We start from the raw sequence: 23,239 nt of genomic DNA, 5'->3' as shown, positions 1-23,239 counted from the left end.
GATCGAGTGTCGAAAGTAAACCTAAAAAAAGAGATCGATAGTGATGCAGAAATGCAGAAATGGTCGCACGGTTTGAACGCATGCGCAGATAAACAACCGAACACAAAAAAAAAGAACGACGGTTTTTTGGATTGCGTCTGGACTAAGCAAAGACTCCAACACAGCGCTGAGGGGTAAACAGAAGGATGGTGACATAACAAAACAAACGTATTATTTATGATTAGAAAAATTAAAAGTTTATATTTTCTATCCGTAAATTGCTTAAAAATGTGTGTGTGTATATAGTATAATCAAAGTTTTACTAACATAATAAGACACTTAAATTAGTTTGATTACCATGTAAAATAATGTTAAAAATATATGTCGCTTGAACAAACAAAACAAGAAAGATTACGTTTAGCACGAATGATTTTTTTTGTGTGTCAATTTTAAATTGATCAATACAAGGTTTGAAACTTAACATAAGATTATAATAATTTCGAAATCAAATCAGTCTCAATTGTGTTTTACTATGAACCACGTTTTTGCTCTTCTGCTTGCATCTACCTAATGCCTTTTCTTTTGTAATTTAGTCATTTTGTAATATGTGTTTCTGTGTGTACCCACATTAAACTTGAACTAATTTGTTGCATGCAATTTCGTATCTAAAACATTATATTCATATGCGTGTGTGTGAGTGAGTGTTTACGTACCGGTGAATGGCTAGATATGCACGTGTGTGACAGAGTGTTTGTGAATGAATTTCTGTGACCTACTACGATTATAAATAAGTAAAAATGAGCAATAACTATTTCCGTTTTCTCATACAATGAACTGTCTTATCTGTATGTTTTTTCTCCTCTCTGTTTTTTTACTACTAGTTAATAATAATTGCTTTATTTAGTTTAAAAAAGAACTAACTTTAATCTCAAGTTCACTAAACATTAACAAACTAGATATTTTCCCTTTTTGTTGTTTTTACTTGATCTACTCTCGTTTTTCTAAACAATAAGCATTCAAGGAGATAATTATAGTTTCATTATTTCACTTAAATTTGGCACACAGTTTTTAGTTATATACTTTTTTTGTTTGTTTTGTATACTTGCTTCATTCGTGTCGGGAGGAAAGATTATACGCAACGTTTTAAAGTTATTTTTCCTGTTCTATTTAAAGAATAACCGGGGTTTTCTAGTACGAAATCTTACCGATACCTCACACTGGGAAGGGATGGGCAAAAACGGGGTCTGGCGATATTAATGTTTCTTTCCCCCACATTTGCTCGGATTATACATTGTGGTCCGGTGTGGGGCTATTACATGTGTGAATGCAAGTATGTTTGAAAACTATAAACACTATGCTGTTACTTTTATTTTAACATAATTTGGCTTGAGTTTGGCGTTGCCAAACCGGATCTCTTTGTCAGGGTCAGATACTGGGAAGACCTCTAATTATTGTTTTTTTTTGTTTGCTTGAAATTGTTTGAAACATTTACTCATATGTGTGTGTGCTTGTGTTCACACTCTATATTTGCTCCATTACTTTGATAATATGGTTCACTTACTGCTCGAACGCTAGGCAAAAACGAAAGTGACTGCTCCAGGAAGCAAACAAAAAAATTCCTGAGTTAAAAAATTAAATCATAAAAAAAAATTATAGATTTCGAGAAGCAACAGTTTGAAAAAAGTTGTAAAAGCATTTGAAAATACACATAAAGGGACGTGGTTTAGATTGTATGTGTTAACAAACCATGTTTTTTGACTCTTTGATTGCCATTTAACTCCGAATATGGTTCATAATTGTTATTGCTGGGCTTGGCGTTGGCGGCGGCGGCAATGGTATTTATAGTAATCTTTACAGTACCCGGAAAGAGAGAGTGTGGCGGTCTGGATATTCGACTGTGGAATCCTGTAACTTCAACGCGCTGCTCTGAAGTAGAAGTGTTTTGTGTGTTTTTGTTAGGTGTTTTGCTGGTGAAGATAATATTTGCACTTTTTCATCTAGTTTTAAGTCATAAGAGCACCTTAGTTCTAAACGAAGCCCTGCCTGCCTGGCCCATCCCGAGAGAGTGAGTACCAGAAGACGGGCTCGTTTTTGTCTTTTATTCCTTTTTTTTAAAAATAATTTCTTAATATTTCTCTTTTTTGTTAGCGTTAGTTGTTCCACGTTTGTTTTTAGCTTCTCTTTCGCTATATCTCGAGTCATAAACAAAATTTACTTCACTTTAAACAACAAATTTTCTACCACTAAAATCACAGCCCTTTATGCGTTCTAGCGAAAAACGAAATGAATTATTTTTGTAAGAAAAATTCATCACATGTCTTTCTGTCTACTCGCTTAATTGTATTTCCTTCAGCAGTTGTTTTAGTTTTTTTTTCCTTTCTTTTTTAAATGTTTCGGTTGGATGTCCATCAAACATTCTTCCCGTCTGCCTTTCCCGTGAATAATTTCAACCTCAAACAATACAAACTAGACAGTAACAGAAACACGTTTTGTTGAGATTAGAACAAACAAAAAACGAAAATCGTTGAAAAATCCTACATAGCTTTCCTAACTACTGAAATGATAGCACTTTGCTCCTATGGAAACAAAAATACATTTGCTTACCCTGTATGTTCATGTCAAACAGAGCACTTCCTCTATCCACCTTTGTAACATAACATTATTCGACTGCTTGTTTATCTTTCCACTAGTTTGAAGTGTGCAATGCAATCTGTATATTCCAAATTAGGTTAACATTACTGTTTTTTCTCATTTGTTGTCAGTGCTGTATATGTGTTTTATTAGTATATAATTCTAAAAATTATACATTTAATCATGTTTCATTTACTGTTAATGTTTTCATGTCTTCCGTTGAATCAAGTGTGTTACACTTTGCTTCATTTTTCTCAGTTTGTTTTTATATAATAAAGATTATTTCTTTGGTTGTTGATCCCTTTTTCCGTTTTTTTAACTCTTATATCATTTAGTCTCCTGCGGTTCGCATAATTTCATAATTACGAATATATCAATCTAATCTTAATGAGATTTCCCCGTTAATAACTTAGAGTACACTCACGATAAGCCATTCCACTCCCAATATGCGTGTTTAGAATCACTTGTCCAATTTATCTTCCAAGTGTATTTCTGTGAACGCTCTCTCTTCACAAACACGCCGTCCATAGAGGATGGAAGAGTGTCTTTTTTCCAGAGCCAGCTGCGTTGTGGATTACATCGCGATCGACTAAACACGTGCATCCTCATTGCAATCGTTATTTGTTGTTGTTGTTGTTGTTGTTGTTGTTGTTGATGCCCGCAAATAGTTAATATTTTAGTCCGGTTTTTTGTTGACCAGGAAAATATTGCTTTTCGTGTAAATTCTTGTGTTTCTCGGGTTCGATTGAGCGTGGGCACGCGTTGCGTATACCGTGTTTGTTCTCGTAGACTTCGTTTTGCCGTTTGAAGGTCTTGTTATGTTCGGTGGCCTCTTCCCGTGAAAAGTCGTGAATCAAGCCGTGAGCGGGATCTGTGGCTCGTGAAGGATGCTCAGTGAGTGAAATATTGCTTGCAGTTCATTGTAATGGAACGCCAATATTAGAGATGGTATGATTTTCCGAGCAAATTACGGGTGATTAAAGTGAAATGATTGAGAAAATCATTGAATCAGTGCTTGAAGATTCGGTCAAGTTTGAAGCCGGCAGCTCGGCTCATCCTTTAGATTTATCGTGTTTGATGTTGCGCTACAGCTTTGAAGTGAATAAAAGAATTGTGTAGAGGAATAATAGTTTTTAAAAACAATTGAAACCGTGAAAAAATAAACATTGTAAGTAACCATCTTTCTTCCCTTACATCGCATCATTTCCATACAAAAACTTATTCCTAAAACAAACGAATTGGGCTGAAATCCAAGCTTTTTATCTTCACGATTCCTAAGTGAACTATGTGGAGCTCAGCTGACGACATTATCCTCAATTTAACTGGAACAACAACACGATAGCCCCACAAGAGAACTACTGAATTCTTTATCCTTTCGATAAAATATCTCAAGTTCATCCTCTTGCACATCCTGTTGAAATGAACTCAACAACTCGCATCAAAAAATTTTGTCTTGATGGTTTCCCACAATAATTTGTTTCCGTTCTATCAGAGAGCGTGTTTTCGATGACAACAAAATTCAAGAATCTAGTCATCTGCAGCTTTCATCGGAAAACGTTACAGGACATTTGCTGGAACGTTGTGTCTACTTAGAAAACGATTGAATGCCCATTCCCGCAAATTCACATTTCAACAGGTAGGGGTAATCCCAGTTCATTGGACCTCAAAACAGTCACCTTTGGTCCTCGTTTATACTTCCCAGACGTCTTGTATTTTAAAGAACGCACTTGAGCTAAATGTCCTTCGTTATCGCAACTCCGGCAAGTATAGTTTCGACAAATCACAAATTTAATGTTTTTAGGAAAGCCCGGAAACGCATTGCCTTAACGATTTGTTTAACTTTTCTGAATATACGATTTGTCAACAGAAAAGTTTATTGCCTCTTGTCGCTTTTCTCGCCGATTCGATACGCTACGAAAAATCAAACTTTTAACCACGGAACTTAAAATTGTTTGTATTGGAGAAGCTTCAAACTTCGCAGCTCATCCTCCTCTTTAATTTCGGAGGCTGAACAACTCGTTTATGCTTCTGAAAAACGCCCAAAGATCCCCTAAATGGCATGACCGAGGAATTAAACATAAGGTAGCACAGCTAAGGCAAGGTAAGCTAAACTTCAATCTCAACCCGATGTTCATATTCCTGTACTGTTTACCGAATACCTCAAAAAAAACCTTGTTGGACTGCGGCCTAATTCCTCGAACATCGGAACTCCCACGAAAAAAATATCCGGACCTACAGATCTCCGTTTATCTTTCCCAGCAGTAAGGCGTGAGGTGCTTTGAAAAACCTACATCGACAGTTAGAACGAAGTCATGCGTCACATCATTACATCGAAGCTTACCTTCTCATCGTCGAAGTTTATGTGAACCACATTTTTCCGATATATTATATATCGGGATATATAAGAAAACCCTTGCGTTGAGCATCTATAGTAAACTTTTGCATTTATCGGCGAACGTCTTCACTAATGGCTTTGAGGTAAAGAATTAACTCCCGGTATAACTTAATCACATTGACATGCGAAATGGAAGTAGTTGAAAAATTGCCTTTTCAGGAAAGAAGACAACACGCTGAAATTCGACATTCACCGATTCTAATCGCTTTAATACGTGAAAGCCCTAACCGAATACAGTAGAGAACTAAGGCGATCTAAACGAAAATTCTGGGTAGATAGCTACAAAAGCATTGAAATTACCCCAATCGTTGCAAGCCGCAATAAAACTCTGGCAGAAGACCTCTCGAACGGCTTGGTTCCCTTAAAGAGGACATTGGGTCGCTCACAAAAACTCCCTCAGAAGTATGAGACTTACTGATGAAGACTCTTTTCCCGGAATCTACATCTGTGGGTGTCATCATATCTGAACCATTTCTTCGTCACATCCGGTGTTTCAAAGGGTAGTCACATTGGACTGTTTTTGAATGACATCAGCTGTACACTCACATGTTCCAAACTAGCCTACGCAGATGGCTTAAATCTTTATCACGTAACTTGCCAAGAAGACGCGCAGTTCCTTCAGCGGGAACTCAACCAATCAAACCGAACCCAACCCGAAACAAATGGGACCGGTTCGAGAAAGTCGAACCAAAACAAAACGAAGTAAATTAGCGTTGACGACATTGTGCTTTGTGTGTTCGTGACGACTTCGTGCATCGGACGAGACTTCGGCTTCGTGCACCCGATGTGGCGTCCACATTACATAACGAACCGAACATGCCGCCTGGTACAGGCCGATCGGCATCATTCGGCATAATGTGGACGCGCCTTTAGATTCAAACCTCAATTTTAGAGACTTGCATTACTTCCAAATCTTCGAAGTGCTTGAGCTCATTTCCCGAGCTACTGAAGAGTTGTCTGGCATCCACTGTTTGAAAGTTTTGTTTTGTTCGTTGGTTCGATCTATTTGTGAATACGCTATTCTTGTATGGGCTCCACACTATCAAAACAACATACAACAAATAGAAACAATTCAACGTAAGTTTGTACGCTTTGCTCTGTAACGATTGCCTTAGATCTTTTCTTTCAACTTTCCCAGTTACAAAGATCGTTGGTGATTAATCAATCTAGAGCTTCTTAGAAATAGACGAAACGTAGCGAAGGCTGCTCTCAGATGTGCCTCTGTCTCAAAACGACTGTCCTGCTGTGCTGAATGAATTCAACATCAATATTTCTTGTCGTATTCTGGAAACCCATGACTTCCTTCAAATTCGTACGTTTCGTACTAATTATGGTTATAACGAGCCTATTAGTACAATGTGTCGTACGTTCAACCGCCGTTTTAATTTCCCCAACAGTAACATGTCTCGTCAATAAGAGTAGGTTCCGTGGAGTGCTTGGATATACTAGTCTAGTGTGAAATTAGAATAAGTCGTTTCTTCGTTTGGATTATGGTTTTATTTAGTTAGAATTCTGAATCAGTGTGCATTTTATAGCAGCGGTCGTTGTAAGCGTATCTGAAATCTTCTGACAGCAAATTGTTTATAAAATCTGTATCTTTCGTCGGTAAAAATTTCACGTTGATCCGTTTTGTTTTGAAAAAGTTATGTATGGTAGAAGCTGAGAGAAGAAAATTGGTTTTAGGCACCCACATTCAAAATCCGGCGTGGTCTGGTACTAACATCGCGAAATCGCTGAAAGTGGTTTAATCGAAACTGTGGATTGAGAGCAATTGAGACAAACCCGGGACTCTCAGACTACGACGTCCCCAAAATGAATCAAATTTTAGTAAGGCCAATATAACCCTGTGGGCATGTTCTCTGATAAGCAAAACATGGGGCCTTAAACCAAGAATGGTTATGAAGTGTACACTGCCATTGTGCGACTTAGGATAGACTATGCCTCATAAGTATGGTGGCCAAAGACTATGGAGACTATAGCTACCAGAAAGTTAAACAAACACCCCGAAAGGCATGGAGACTCTCCCTCATCTGTTACCTTCGAACCAAAATATTCAGCTAGAGGCTTAGAAAAGCGCTCGAAAGCTTCTACCCGTTGAACCATCCTCAGAAGTGAACAGTGATTGGATGGAAACTAGGACAAATTATGACATGCCATACAGTGTAATCGAACCATCGGTATGGGATGAAGGTAGTCCCAGGGTTAGTAATGGTTCAATTATGTGCTATACTGATGGATCGAAAATAGGTATCAATAAATGTTCTGGAGTGTATGAGTATGTAGATATATGAACACTGCGAGGGTCGATTCGAGAGAGCGAGTGTCAAGGAAGAAGGTGCATACCCGACGAGAGTAGCTGTAACGGAGTGCACGTTACATAATCGGTACTCCGTTGAGAAGATAAATCCCACGAGGAAGGCCGTGACGGGTTGCGCGACATGTTGGGGGACAATTGCTAATCGATACACGTCTCGACGGGCGTAGCGGAGAACAACGGAACGTGAATGAAATAAATAGAGATAAAAAGGGTATAAATAACGTTATTCAGCGTTGCAGACAGGAGAAGATCATGAGCACAGCCGCCCCAAAGTATTCGCCTAGATGTGGTCCCGGAGGGATTGAGGCTACGAGCAGGGGGTTCGGTTTCAGTGGGTGAGAGCCCCATTCGACGTCTGGGTTAACCCTTCCCAGATAAGTCTGGTAGAGAGTTTCTCACAACTTTAAAAAAAAAAAGACAGTCAAGCGGCACTCAAAGTTCTTAAAGCTTCCAAGTGCTCATCAAAAATTGTCTGGGAATGCATTTGTTCCTCCTCGTATTTTAGCCTTTGTATTAACAAAAAATGCCATAAATGCCAAATACAAAAATATCAAAGGAAGAATAACAATCTCACTTTGAAGTAACGACATGGGAGTTCATAAATTTGAGTCTCCATTACAAAATCGGTATATCCAAAAAAGCAGACAATCCACCAGTTGAATAATTCAACCATGAAAGATTCGATAACCCAATTCAAGAATGGCAACGATGTTAGGCCTTAAGTCCGACAACAGACTCATTTTTCCTATGTTGTTGATTGACAATGCGCCTCCCCATTCAGTTACCAGTGTGCTTTATTCGTCTGACGGGCAAATCATCCCAAAGTATGATTCCTACCTTGATACATCCTGTGGATCAGGGAGTGATTGTTATCTCGAAGAAAACATTCTAAACAATGCAAGAAGGCTGCGATCTCAAAGAGTTTAGGTAGCCGTCCAAATTTACATTTACGATGCAGATATAACATCGTGTACCGCCAAACCAACAACCTCTTCTTAATCCATGGAGAGAACAGTTTCTCGGGACTGAACACTTTTTCAACGATACTGGCATCCAATTCCGCGAATAATTAAAGCTCCACTGTGCTTTTTAGGTACGATATGAGAACATAAAAAAATATTTACAATCTCATGCACTTTATCCAATTCTTCAAGCGTAATATTTTGCCCATTCATGACCAATCGCAAATGTTCTGTTTTTATTTTGTTGTGGTTAATATATCCTAAACGTATTCATCGACATATTATTATATTTATTTAGTCAACAGGTAAAATATCCACCCCAATGACAGAAAATATACTTGCACTATACACATTAATTAAGAACACTACGATAACTACACTTATTTTTGAAGAAGATTCGGCACACTCTTCACATGGGCTCGTTATGTCCGTATTTGGTTCGTGAGGGACGAATATACAGGAAAATCTGTGAGCGTAAATTACGACAGCGGGTGTTTATGTGAAGGCAACTTAACAGCGAAGCGCAGTCGATGTTTCCTTGAATCAGATCACCGATGAAGCTTGCCATCGCAATGTTGCGTCTCGCCTCCAGTAGCTCCCGATGTATAAGCATACAACGGCCTTCATAGCTGGGTAAATTGTTGGTGTCATTTCACGGAAGATGCCTCAGAGCGAAACGAATAAACTTCCGTTGAATAGCTTCGATGCGATTCGTCTCGTTTTGGTAGTATGGACACCACACTACAGCCGAGTATTCCAAAAGAGCACCAATGAGCAATATAAAGCTTTTAAGCAATATACATTTTTGAAAGTTTTAGTGAAGCGAAATATGAATCCGAGACGAGAGGAAGCTTTTGATACCACGATTCTTTCATACCTGATTCTTAAATGTGAACTTAGAATCAATGAGTATTCCCAAATCCTTAACAGTTGATTCCCGTTGCAAGCTAGTGCCCGATAGAACATAGTTATGATGAATCAATGCACGATGTCTGCCGAATTCATTCCAGAATATTGTTAACATCGTTCATATATAACAGAAACAGAAATGATCGGAGATGGCTACCTTGAGAAACGCCGGATGTCACGGGGATGTCATAATCAATCCATTACAAGAGTTCAATGCTGACCGACACAAGCTGTTACGGACCCAGCTTACATAGCAGGGCTAAAAATTAAATAAAGTAATCAAATATCAAATTTTTAGCGCAACGTGCATTTGAAAAACAAAATAATGCCAGCAGAAGGAAACCACATGTTTCGTTTCCTTTTTTTTAATTGTTCTATATACCTTAGCAAGATAAGCGCGCCAGAAATAGCGCATCAGATGAAGGAATATAAGTGAATATTTATTGCCGGCAATTAGCTAGATGTTTCCCAACTTTTTTAACCTTTTTCGTGGAAAGTATGTTTTGATAACATCCTAGGCGAGAGTGATGTATGGGCCACTCGAGAGGCGATAAAAATTGTTTTGTTTAGGTCTCGCCCTTTATTGCACATAACATAGGCATAGAAAGGCATAGAAAGAATAGGACAAAAAACAAACATGTTTATTTAGGATCCCACGAGGATGGCGTAGTGCAGGATAAGAACAAGAAAATATAGATTCCTTTGCTGGCAATCAACAAATAGTTAGGTCGTAAAATCTTCACCAAATTGAGCCCCTATAACGATAGCGAAGGATGGAAACCATGGAATGAACTTTATGTAGTAAATAGGCAGGCAGATAACCGATGTGGTTTCGTCTATCTGAGTAGACTTACTTCACTCGGAAGGACTATTCTGGAGCCGTTGGATTCTGAAGGGTTACTGGCTGCCCTAGTCGAGATTTGCCTAAGCCTAGGGGCTTAGTCCATAAGAGAGGCCTTACGGCAAGATTCCGAAAAGTAACAAAAATCCAGGGAAATAAGTTTCCTAGTCAACACAAGCTACTTACACTGTTTGAGTAAGTTCCGACATACTTATGTACGAACATTTTTATCACTTTGTCCTTATGGTTTCAACTTTCAAAAATCTGAAAATCTCCTGCTGCGGATTCATGTTTCGAAATTATTTTTGTCGAAGTTGAAAATTGTTATTATGTTTCGAGCTGTTGCATTCGTGCAATATTGACGATGCAAATGAATTGCGAGTATCTACTCGTAAAAGAAACAGAATATCAAAAACGGCTGTCGAAATGCCTTCCCAAACACATCACATACCGTGCACTCTCCCAGTCTGGTGTCGAATGCGAGGCAAAGAAATCGCGCCCACTACACAACGTGGATAGGGTACATCATGAAATGATGTAAATTAATTGATAAATGATGATTTGTCAAAAAAAGTGAATTTGGAAGTTCCTGGGTCCGACCTGCGCCAATTTCAAGTAAATGTGGCGTTACGAATCGCGAAGATATTATCAACATTGGATGTTAGTGAATGAAGGAAGATAGGATCAACATTGAATTTGTTGGATAATGCAAATGGTTCGAACCCGAATATTAGCAGACAAGCTTTTGTAAGCCAGATTTTCAATGGGACCCGAAAAATCCTGTGACATGGAAACATAAAATCTCGCAGAAAGGGCTCTAATCACTTTTAATATACAATATCCTGTAGAGAAACATCTAATGGAAACTGATTCATTATAATCGTGAAATAGTGCATTGCAGCGCCTGTTGAAAAGTTGCTCATATCTGTCCTCTTCCACCACCCGTGGCACCCCTCCGCTTTACCCAAGGTTACGCATGGGTTAAGCCACCATTCGAAACTGGCTATCTTGGCTAAAACATGTAATCGAATATGGACTGAGTAGCAAATTACCATGAAACCAGATGTATGGGTATTCCAGGGTGGCCACCCATTCGGGAAATGCGGGAAAAAGTCGGGAATCAAAATACATCGGGAAAAATGCGGGGAAAAGTCGGGAATCAAAATACATCGGGAAAAATGCGGGGAAAAGTCGGGAATTGTTCCACGAAGTCGGGATTTTTTTGGCGCAGTGTTTATTTTCGGCTCTCTAATAAATTACTGCATGCGTTTTAGCGCATTACGACTTTCTAAGCAGTGTGAATCTTTGTTTTTCAAAAAATCCTGTCGGCGAGGTAAGGAAACAAGAGAAGAATAATCTTAAGGAAAGGCATCCAAACTTTAAACGGAGTTTTGCATTAGTTTTCCGGTCAAAGATGTACGAGATTGTCGCACATGCTATGGAATATAGGCTGTTGGAACTAAAATTGATTTTTTGTGTTACGGCAGCATCGACAGTTAAATAGTTTTTGCGAGAATGTCAGACAGAGGCACCTTTCCGTTTCGATGACCTAACGGGACTTGTGAGACCTGTTATGGAGAAAATTATGAAATCCGAACGACTGAAAGTGAAATGTAAATCACCTCACAGAAACCATTCTACTGCTACCTGGAAGTATTAATATTGGATTTTCAACGAAATCCGCAATCAACAAGCAAGGAATTCCGCAAAATTTCTGATGAAGGTGTCCTAATATTTCGTACCAGCTATCGTGAGTTCTACTGTGGATTTTTAAAGAAATTGTCCATACAATCTCCTTTAACATATCGCACTCGTTACTTAACTTGTATTAACCCGGATATGATTTTCAACATTCCGGATATAGCGAAGAAACGGACGAAGTTATGCTTGGAAGTATTCGTCGATAAACAGCATTTGCCCGGTCTTTATGCAGATAAAATAAAGAATGAGTGTCGACAATTGTGACCAACGTCTTCTGCTGAAATTAAATTATCTGCATATCAAATAAAAGATCAAAGATTGCATAACTCTTGGATGGAAATTGTTGCTCAGTTGCAGAAGGAGCTTCCAATTTTGACCTTGTTTGTGAAAAAAGTTCTGAACCTATCGCATGGCAATGCATCATTGAAGAAAGAGGATTTTCTTCGAATAGCACGAACGAGGCCAGAAACTCGGAGATGTTGGTTGACACCCAGAGAGATGCAGTCTTGATGATAGAGAAAATTAAATGCTCAAAAAGTGTTGAAAAATGAACTGGATTTGTAATAACGCTCAATAAACATAATACGTTTAATTCAACTTCTTTTCTCTCATGGTTTTCTTTTGGCATCCAATAGAAACATTCGTATGATTAAAAAAATAGTAGTTGATAGATGAAATGTAGATCCAGCATACGGGTTAAACATGTCCTTAAAATAAAGCAAGGCTCTGGGGTAAAAATTGGACGCATTTTAAAGAAAAAGAAGTCAGATTCTGGGTCATTAACTTACTTTGTGTTATTTGTTTCATCTCGTCTCATATGCTCCTATTCCTGCTAAGCATTTTTATTCAGCGTTTTTTTAACAATATAGATTTTCTGTGTAATTTTCTTATGGATTTTAGGGTCAACTCAGGAACTGATCATAGAAGGTATCCGGGAAATGCTCGGAATATGTTTGGATGTGACCAATGAAGTTCTGATCAGTTATTCTAATAAATGAAACTTTTTGAATCCGGAGTAAGTAGAGGTGGGGTGGATCTGATACGTTCGAAAGCGATTCAGGTCCCAGATACATATATTCCAGAAACAATTCCGTCCGTATCTCCTGAATCCAATATCCAAGCAAAAATCTGTTGCTGAGATATACACCGTCCAATTTTCTGTCACATGCCGAACTTGGAAACATAAAGAAAAAAAACATTTGCAATTCGGGTTTCAAAAATCAATTTTTAACTAACGAAACGGGAATTTCGTGAAATCATGCGGGAAAAAGTCGGAAAAAATGCGGGAATTCAAAAATTGAAATTGGATGGCCACCATGGTATTCGAACAAAATTAGCCGACGAAAAAAAACATTCTTATCATTTCTTTTGATATCTAGTGTTTCACAAATTTAAATCACTCATAATTTATATACATGTTCCACGCTATAAGTAATGTCAATGATATCATTGTGAAACAATGAAATATCGTGAGTGATCAATCTGATGATACCCGAAGCGACTTGTTTTGAAATACATTCTGGAATAGCGCAACTATGATATATATCTATATGGAAAGAATCTATATTGAAACACTTCCAATGATTGTATCGGTCTGACCGATAAACGGTTGATTTTTATCAACTCACCCACATTACTTATTCGGACAAAACATGTATTGTTTGCGAACTCACGGAATCAATTCATCACTATTATGCAACAAATAGATTATCCATCGCACTGCATCATCACGGGCATTATTTCATTAACTGTGCATATTTCACGATAATTGGTAAAACATGTACCTCCGCGCTTGCTGATTGCTGGTGCACTGTTTTGGTTTTTTTATCAACTGTCGAGATTTTGTTTTTAATTTCTGCAGCTCGACCGATAATGAATGGCACACCCAACAGTAAACGTGGGAATCTAATTAAACTTAACTCTATCATGACAGCGTGATTTTTGCCGGCTTTCATTACTAGATTTTACGATGTTGTTGTTGCGACGACTTGATTATCGTTTGCACTGTTTCGGGGCTGAAATCTGCGTCATGAAATCGTGTACAATGTGTGTTTTGTCAAGTTGTCTCAATTGCGTTACTCTACATCTCCGCGGATTTTCTTTCTCTAATCTAGCTTCTGTTTTTTTTTTCTAATTGCTTACTTTGTACAATATATTTTTACGATCTATTATTTGTTCTTGCGAAACCAAATTGAACCATTTTCCTCTTCCTTCCGTCAGGTAAGAAGATTGTTGTTGTTGTTGTTTTGTTTTACATTTATTTCGTTTCCACTTGCTTTCATATGCTTTCCGGGCGTCACTCCGGTTTCGGAGATTGATTACCGAGAGCCGTTACGAGAGAAGCAAAAAGGACTACTACTGCTACTATTTTTGCTTTCACGAGGAAAAAGGGATTCACATAGATTATTATGATATGTGGGATAATGATAAAGAACTCGATCCGGTCAACCACTTTACAATATATGTGTGTGTGTTTGTATTAGGGTTGCGATCTGTGCTCAAAGATTGTTGTTAAAGTTGTTCTGTTTGTTTTTTTTTTCTTGTTTTCAATCTCCAATCGTGTCTAGGATAATATTAAGGGTAAAACTTGATAGTCTTTAGGGTTAAATAAATTCGATCTACTTGAGCTTCTCACTAAGTTAATACTTTCTCCACGGGCAACACTACTACAAGAGTATATTCGATAGTGAAACAAATCTCAATCGTCTTGTGGTTATGATAGAGCTATTCTGTCACTTTTTCACCCTGTTTATTTTTTTATGTTTATTCTTACTTTGATGCGCTAATAAGCTTTCACAAAAGATTTTTTTTTTGTTTTCTATCATTTAATTTTCATTCGCACTCGAATGCATTTGGATTCCTAAATAAGTTTATACAAAATATATAACGCTTTTTCAACTCTCTGTTGTCCTTGCCCTCTCACGATGGCCGGTGAAACTGTGTTCTGCTGCTTCCGCATCCACTCTGAATAGCCCAGCTGTGAACTCTCGTGAAAGAATGATATTTACCCATCTCACTGTGTACTCTCTAATTTTTTTTCCTTCTGAAACAAACACCTGGCTGGCTCACAAGCAGCTGCTAATCTATTTGTGTTCTCGCTTAGTCCTGTAACCTGCCTTCCAGCGACTCATAGTCATCATCTCATCTGTTGGGAAGAGTGATTCAATAGCGAAGAAGCCATTGATTAGTTCACTTTCTTTGCAATCTTTTTTCACTACTGCTGTTGGTGAATCTTCAACCGCGATACTGTTGAAAATTAATAAGCGGCATCGGCATCTGTTCTTCCGAGTCTTTCTAGCATATACTACTGATTACGCGTGTATCATCGGGTGTTATCAAAGCTTGAATCCTGCTAATTTCTGTAATAACAAAGTTGGCACTTTCGATTTACATTTTAAGTGGTTAATTTCATTTCACTTTTCTTTAATTTCTCCTAATTCAATATGTACTCTTGCCCCGGAGTCGGTTTTCTTTTCAGTGAACTCTTTGCGATGGATAGGTGGCGACTGGTATTGATATCGTTTGTATATCGGCGATCCTAGACAATAAATCAGTGTATGTGAATGTGTACTTCACATCCGTGGGAATATTATTTACACCATTTATAGGTTTACATACTTAGAGTATGTTTACAGTTTGTAAATAAAAAGTTTAATTACTCCTACCACCAATTTGCAATTTTTCTCACCAACTATGAGTATTCATTTTCGGTATTCGCGACTACGAAGCTTAATAATTATTTTTATTGCGAACGGATTTTGACGATTTACATACAAAACGAATCGGAAATTCCCTAAGATTTGTTTTTAATGTTATATATTACAATCCCCTCGTATAAATTGATGAAAAATAGAAGCATTTAAATTGATGAAAAATAGAAGCATTTCCTTTTTCCCATACATTTGCCATTCGTGAGATTCCCTACCCATGCTGTCAATAACGAGCAACTTGTCGGCGACCAACGAAAGGGAATGATTAAAAGTGTCCATGAACAAAGAAGAGGAGAAGAAGAAGGACGAAGGGGAATATTTGCTTAGAGCATAAATATTGAATCTCATGAACATCGTTTGTTCTTCCTTGTTTTGCGTCATCACATGTCTTCTTTACAGATTGGTCTCTGGCATTGCAATCATTACATCAAACTGACGCCACTGACGGTTCTGAACTACACAATTGGGTGGGGAATCATTAAACTGGGCTATCATCGGCTCACCAAGAAAATAAACGTTCAGGAATTTTGTGTGTGTGATTTGGTTTCGCATGACATTAACAAAACTATCTGCACCAAGGATGACAGCTAAGCTAATCGAGACGTTGTTAATGATATTTCCATAAATGTAATTTATTATGATTCAAATAAGATCGTTTTTCGTGGTTGAGTTGAACTCTCGTGTGTTGACACGGACGAACAGTCATTGCTATTTTTAGTCGTTAATGTTGGTGCAATTGGTCGAACAATTTCCACCAAATAGTGATTTGTTTATTGGCCAAATCAGTGATGTGTTTGATTTTTTGGGGAAATTTACTGGCGCTTGTTTCATTATGTTGAAGAAAAATGCCACTCACTGTCTGCATTATACGAAACGTATTCCGCTCAACTTACACGATCGTCAAAAGTTAAAGATTAGTTCGAAGGTTGAGCATGAAATTATTAGCCCAGTTAACCACCAGACTGAGTGGGTTAACAATATTCAGAATGTCGAAAACCCCAATGCATAGTTGCTTATGTGTTCAAACCCTAAACCTTCGTACATTCTCTTACTTCAAGTGAACGACATAGAGGCGAATGAACTGCAAAGTTTAAAGCCTCTTAAAAACAAAGAAAGAAGAAGAAGAAGTGAACGACAACCTTAGACGTTTGCTTGGTAAGCGTGTTTTTTCTATGCTAGATCTTCGTATTTGACTGTAGCAAATAGGGCTGGATAGTGAAATTTCTGATCTTCTTCTTCTTAAATGGGACTAATGTTCCTAGAGAAACTTCGCCGTCAGAAACTTACTTGCGTCATTTTTACTAATACTAGTTTACTAGTTGAGATTTCTATGCCAAATAACACGCCTTGCATGCATTCTGAGTGGCAAGCTCTAGAATATGCGTGACCACAGTGCAAGCCGGAGAAATTTCTTTGACGAAAAATTCCCCGACCAGAAGGGGAATCGAACCCGAACCCCCGACATGTTAGACGTGACGCTAACCACTCGACCACGGGAGCACAAATTTCTGATCTTCCAACTCTCAATATACCATTTGGTCGATACCGTTGAATCCAAGTATCCTGAGGTATCTGTAGCACTCCCGATATGTTCCAAAAATGCATGATCAAGTCATTCGGAGATATACTTGGAATAGAAAAACTTTTTTAGTATTTGTCAATTGCTGGAAAATATGAATATGATCACGATAAAACTCCAGCGGCAGTACCTGATTGTGGCTGGAATAAACAATATCAAGTTCGAATCGTCTACGACATCTTGTGAGCATAAAAACAAAACAACCGCAAGGTTGACGTGGGACTACCTTAGCTTAGCAATTATTTGTTTGTATTGATTAAATTTTTGATTGAATGAAACGATTTCCGAATTTAGTTGAATTCAATATATTTGCTTTGTGAGTAGAGAGATTGAATAAATGCCATGTAAGGTCAATTCATGCATTGCGATAGATTATGTTCTTCGTTACAAGTAAATTTAATGACAGTTCTTTTACGATTGGTATGATGCCTAGGACAAAATATGTGAACGGAAGAATTAACAAACGATTATTTTATTTTACATTTCCCTCTGAAGTTTGCATCTCTCAAGTGTACGTACTTCTCGAACCGCGAATTTGCTTGATTTGATTAACTTCAGGCATTCAGTTTCGATTTTGACATGTACGTCGAACGCATTTTGTTCAATCAATAGGCGTTATCGCAGCAAATCGTTATCAGCATTTTGCCCAATCATCAATTGGTATGCATAGAAAATCAGTGAGCAGAAGGTATGAAGGCATATCCTTCAATACAATCTTGAATAACCGAGCTAAAGCTTTGTTTTCGTACCTTTTGTAATCCGTGTTAGGAAAACACTTTTCGTAGTGCAAAAAAAAACATGCGGGTGCAGAAGTACCCCCGGCTTGCATGAATCAACAACTTCAACTTCTATTTTTTTATACTATAGAGGCTTCAAACTTGAAAGTTCATTCAACTCTAATGCCTGCACGATTTTCCCAGGTTCCTAAGTTTAGAAGACCGTGTTAAGGAAACATATTCTAGTCTGCACAAATGCAATCTAGTACTCGTTGCAGTTCGCATTTATTTGCAAAAACGATTCCCCAGACACCTTGGTTTTGTAGTCTGTGTTAGGCAAACACATTTTCATCGGAACAAAAATGCCCTCGACTTGCATGTATTTGCAATGCCAATTTCCTCCCCACGCTTCTTGGTTTTAAAGTCTGTGTTAGGGAACACATTTCGGTGAGAACAAAAGTCCCCATACTTTCATGTATTTGCAATGCCGATTTTCACAAGGCTGCTTGGTTATGATGGCTGTGTTGGGGAAACCGTAAATCGGACCAATCAAAACGAGGCAGTTAGGGCGCTTCACATTTTACAGTTATTCAACTGTTTATCTAATGAAAAATAACATTTTATTAATTGCGATAGATGCGTAGAAATATTCCCTATCAATTGATGCAAACATCTTTCCGTTCCACTAAGAAATGTTCGAGTTATAAGCATTCGGAATCTTTCATTTTTTCCTGCATGTTCTGTGTTTAGGTTTTCATTTTACCCCCCACATATTCCGTAGACGTAGACGTAGACGTTAGACGTAGTCCCACGTCAAAAAGTGTGCATAAACGTGTCACTATACCCACCGAAACGGCGAATGATTAATTGAATTACTTTTTTTTCTATTATACAAAATCATTCCCCTCTAGCCTTGAAAAAGGCCAATCAATCAATAGAGGGTCCTGGAATTGGAGCCGTTCAGACTAAGGGAACCTCTTTCGGAAAAACGAAGCTCAATGTCATCATCGCAAATAGCAATAGCGAACCGATCGATAGCTATAAAGTCTTTGTAGGACATAGCTGTATTTTAATTCCAGAAATTCAATACTAGTTAAAAAGCACACATCATGCATGTTGTTATGATCTGAGTAATGGATCATATTGGTTTGGATCAAGAACGCAACTAACAGCATCTGAACTAGTCGAATCCCAAGCAGTGTTGAAAAAAATCATCTTCGCTAAGCTCAAATGCTTAGATTTTTGGGCTAGGTTGCATCGAAAATCTATATATTCCAAACGAAAATCAAAATAACAGATCAACACAACCAGTGAATATGAGCAAATGAACTTTTGTTTTTCAATATGTTTTGAGGTTTATTTTTCCACCAAGTGTCATTTTTACCTTGATTATTCAAGATGCCAGTATTGAATTCCATCTTAGCCAAAAGAATATCAGCTGTTGTTTACTTTTAACCTGAGGCAGCCGTGTGCGGTTGGATTTTATTTAGGTCGGACTGTACTGCTGCTTGAGTCCTTCCCAATCAACGCAGGCAACAAGAAGATTATAATATGTAATCCATTTGACCATCGAGTCTAGAAGCAATTGTTATTCAATTGCAATACGGCGATCGTTCGCGATGCCGTTGTTACCGTCTCGCCAAACAAAATCCTGCGCGATTTCTTGCAAAGTTCGTTTCATCTAATTCTGGCGTTTTAGTTCTCTGAATGGTCCAGCCTGAGTTTTTTTTTTTTTTGAATTTTGAGTCAAAATCAATGCCAGAACGAAAATCATTTCGAATGTGCTGAATATCAATTTGTTGCTTTTGATATTCAAAGTATAAATAACAGCGAAGTTAGGAACCCTACTCAATGCCGCATTCATTCATTATAGCAAATTTGTTCATGCATCAGCGATACGAACAAAATGAACTCGTTTGTTATTGTCATCAATATAATGAGGACAGTGTGTTTGAAGCAAAAAAAAAGTCATTTACACTGAAATAAAATCATATTCGTTACTCGTGAATATTTGTTGATATTCTAAGACACTGTTCCTAAGACGAGAATTGACAACTGGCTTCTCACTTTTCTTTTTCCCCGATCAAGTGCGAAAGCCAGCGATGCCGAACCACGCGAGATGTCAGGTTTTCCAAATGTTATAAGGTTTCTGAAAATTATCTTTCCACGTCGCTTTTTAAAAAAAAAATATTTTCTGCTATTCTTTGTTATCAAACTAGTTCCGTGAGTATATTAATTGGAAATATATATTAAAATCATTGTTGGAACCATGAACCCGAAATATTGAATCAACCATTTCTGAAATATTTAATCTCGGCAACTGATTAGGTTACGTAATTTCATATTAAACTCCATTGACTGAATTCTTCTCCATTGATGGAGAAATGAACTCAATATCAATAAAACGTATTTTCATATTTTTTTTCGAAATAATTCAATGGATTGTGCAAATTGTTTAAGGATGAATAAACTGATTGTTACGTATTGTAGCGATATATTTGAGAAGTAAATGAAGCCAAATCTTTGTGTAAACTAAATTACAGAATAATGGCATTTTGCAATATGTAAAAACGAAGTTTCACCAAAAATATAAGAAAAAATTTAGCATCCGAAAAAAATGAGACCACCAATCGCCACCAATCCGACGGAAACCGGCTGAGCCTATCATAACTAGAGCGTGCGTTGAAGCTCTTCTTTTTAGGGACTTTCCACTCCTACTAATCCTCTAATCCGCAATGCCTAACACACCAAACCGATTACCTTCTATCTGCTGTTGAATTCGGCCTCGAAAACAACGATATGTATATAATCATTAACTCTCCTGTGTGCTCCACACCCGATCGTTACTCTCCCCGATTCTCCTAAAACGATATGTACGATAAATATGTGTTTTTTCTTCCCTTAATCGTATACTTTTATGATCTACTTGCAATGTTCTAGCGCATTCTGTTGTTTCGAACGATCCACAACGACTACCACTACCGAAACTAACTCTAATCTTAAAGCAAAACGAAATGAGAGCATCCTAATAACGTTGATTCCAAACCAAACTTTTAAAGCTAATTTTTTCTTTTTTTTTTTCTCCTGCTTTGTTTCTGATTTTTTATCGCACTAAACGTAAAAATCACTGCTTGGCTGCTTTCTGAAAGCAAGTTAAAAACTAAACATAACGCTTTTTTTTCTCGTATCTGCTCGGAATTTGGAACACTATAAATAAATCGCGATCGAAACGCAACAATTGTCGCAACCAAATAGATGAAACCAATTCGAGAGGAAAACCCCGTCTATCATACTTTAATCCTGACACCCATACGATATGCGCCCATCTGGTGTGTTGCTGCTGCTGCTGCTATGCTGTGTTACTGTGCCTATCAGATACGGAAAAATATGAGTGTATTCAATTTATAATTGAATGTTAAGCTCTTTGACGATTATACAGTTTCTCGTTCCCCATCTATGTTTCTGTCCTTTTGTCGGTGTGTTTTTTTTTCGTATTTCACTTTTTTTTCGAGTGACTCTCTATTTTGCGTGAATTAATCTCCGATATTTTGCCTGTTATTTTATCTGTTATCCTCTGTTCACTTTGTGTGGCTCCTCTTGCGTGAGAATGTGTTAAAGTGTTCTTTTTTTTACAATGGATTTGCGGTTGATTCCCACGCACTTGTGATTTTGCTGCTGTTGTTGTTGATGTTGCAAATGTGAATATTTTATTTGCGGATATACACCCCCTTCCCGGTCCAGTTATCAGCCAAATACTGTATCAGTTTTTGGTTGCTGGATGAGTGGAGCCTCATTTACCCTCCACTGCGTTTGCATTGTTCTTTGCTGGACTTAATGATAAACTTCCACCGCATTTGAGTGTTCTGTTTTCTTTGTTAACATCACTCGCGCCGTTTGTATTATTAAATAGAACAAAGCACAACAATATGCGAAAGCATTGTACAAAACATATTAAAACCTAGCGATAGAGAACATGTCTGATCTAAATACAGTTAAAATAAATAGGACACTACATTCACGTTTGCTGATCCTTTTTCTCGTACACAATTTAAAACGCACCCAACCATTTGGCACCAATCGCGTTTGCGTTACATTGTTTTGCTTTGCGAAACAATAAAACTACCCCCAATCGGGTGGGTAGACCTTCCCTCTTCAACCCACCCATGCTGTTGTTGTTGTTCGCCGTTCTATGAGATCTTCTTCTATCACGCCAAAATGGGTTCCACGGTAGTGTTGTTATGCTGGAGATTTACTAGTCTGACCATCCGTGACGTGTGGCTGATGATTTGGCGGCGCCGGATTCCTCTTAGTGGATGGGCGCTTTCACGATGTGGTTCGGGGCGATGTAGTGATAGCCGGGTATCGGTAGTCCAGCTGTTTCCATCGAAATTCTGCAAGAAAAACACGATAAGTTTGAGATGGATGAGAACATTTGCGGGGGAATATTGGGAATTCTTCTCTGCCATTCGAATGTTTCGCAGAAAGTGGTGGCAATACCGACGAACACGATTGAGCAATAAATGGGTTTTTAAGTGGAGGAAGACTTGGGCATACGGAGCAGGTCTGGGAAAGACGATGAAGGAAAACGGATATTCTCTGAAATATTTTGAATAAAAATAAATGCTATTTCAGTAAATCTTATTAAAAGCTACTGATCTAGTGTAGAAAAGGATGCAGAAGAACAAAACATGAGATTTGTTCAGAAGAAATATGGAAACAAAACAATAACAAATCTAGTAATAATAAAACTGAAAAAAGACTACAACAAGCAGTCACTAAAAAGAACTCTCTTTTGATCATAGGAAATTGGCAGCATTAATCATCTGTAAAGCATCGTTATCTGCTGGTAGAACACTCAATTTCACACATGGTTCATAATCCAACATAATTTAGCGTTACCGGGTCGCCAGTGTTTGCCGATTGATGTTTTCACAGAATAATTCGCATTCGTTTGTCATTTCCCCCAGTGGCATCCTTTTGCTTTTACACGCTACAAATCATGACACAAAAGAGAACGAAACAACTCTGCTTCGGTTTGCACTTCATGATAGGGGAACACGGGGCAAGAGTGCCCATCTGATTATTTTGCCTATTTCCATCTTTTACAATTATTTAACTACAGAACTTTGTTTTATACAGATACTGCATATATCTCACATATTATCAGCCAGAACCTTAAATATTTTTTTATTGGAAAACAGATAAATACTAACTGAGCTTCTTACAACTGCAATCTATATAAGAACGCACAGGCGCAAATTAACGAAATACCCTCAGTTTCCATATGTTTGCATGATTCCACCCATAAATACAAATAGAATAATCATTTTTCTTCAACTTACTGTATGAACTTATTTAAATCGTACGCATTTATTTCAATAAAAAATAAATTTATTATCTCTCAACTTCCGGGGCAAAAGGAGCCATTATTACCGGGGTAAAAATGCCATAGTCGTAACCTCGATTTCGATCTGTCAAACGCAAATAGCGTAATCATGG

General features: G+C 37.8%; 1 protein-coding gene across 3 annotated transcripts in view; it reads right to left on the bottom strand.

Annotated features, from left to right (window-relative positions):
- Positions 1-210: 210 nt before the first annotated feature.
- Positions 211-23,239, bottom strand: part of LOC129765174 (poly(rC)-binding protein 3) — a 675,323-nt gene continuing 652,294 nt past the window's right edge. For all 3 annotated transcript variants that reach the window (XM_055765119.1, XM_055765121.1, XM_055765120.1), the window contains one exon: positions 211-22,131. In XM_055765119.1, coding sequence (XP_055621094.1) covers positions 22,047-22,131 — 85 coding nt within the window. In that variant the 3' untranslated portion in view covers positions 211-22,046. The remainder of the gene's footprint in view (positions 22,132-23,239) is intronic.

This window comes from Toxorhynchites rutilus, chromosome 2 (genome assembly GCF_029784135.1).
Source record: "Toxorhynchites rutilus septentrionalis strain SRP chromosome 2, ASM2978413v1, whole genome shotgun sequence".
NCBI classification, from domain to species: Eukaryota; Metazoa; Arthropoda; class Insecta; order Diptera; family Culicidae; genus Toxorhynchites; species Toxorhynchites rutilus.
The sequence above is the reverse complement of the archived record's forward strand: the minus strand, read 5'-3'. Positions and strand labels throughout refer to the sequence as shown.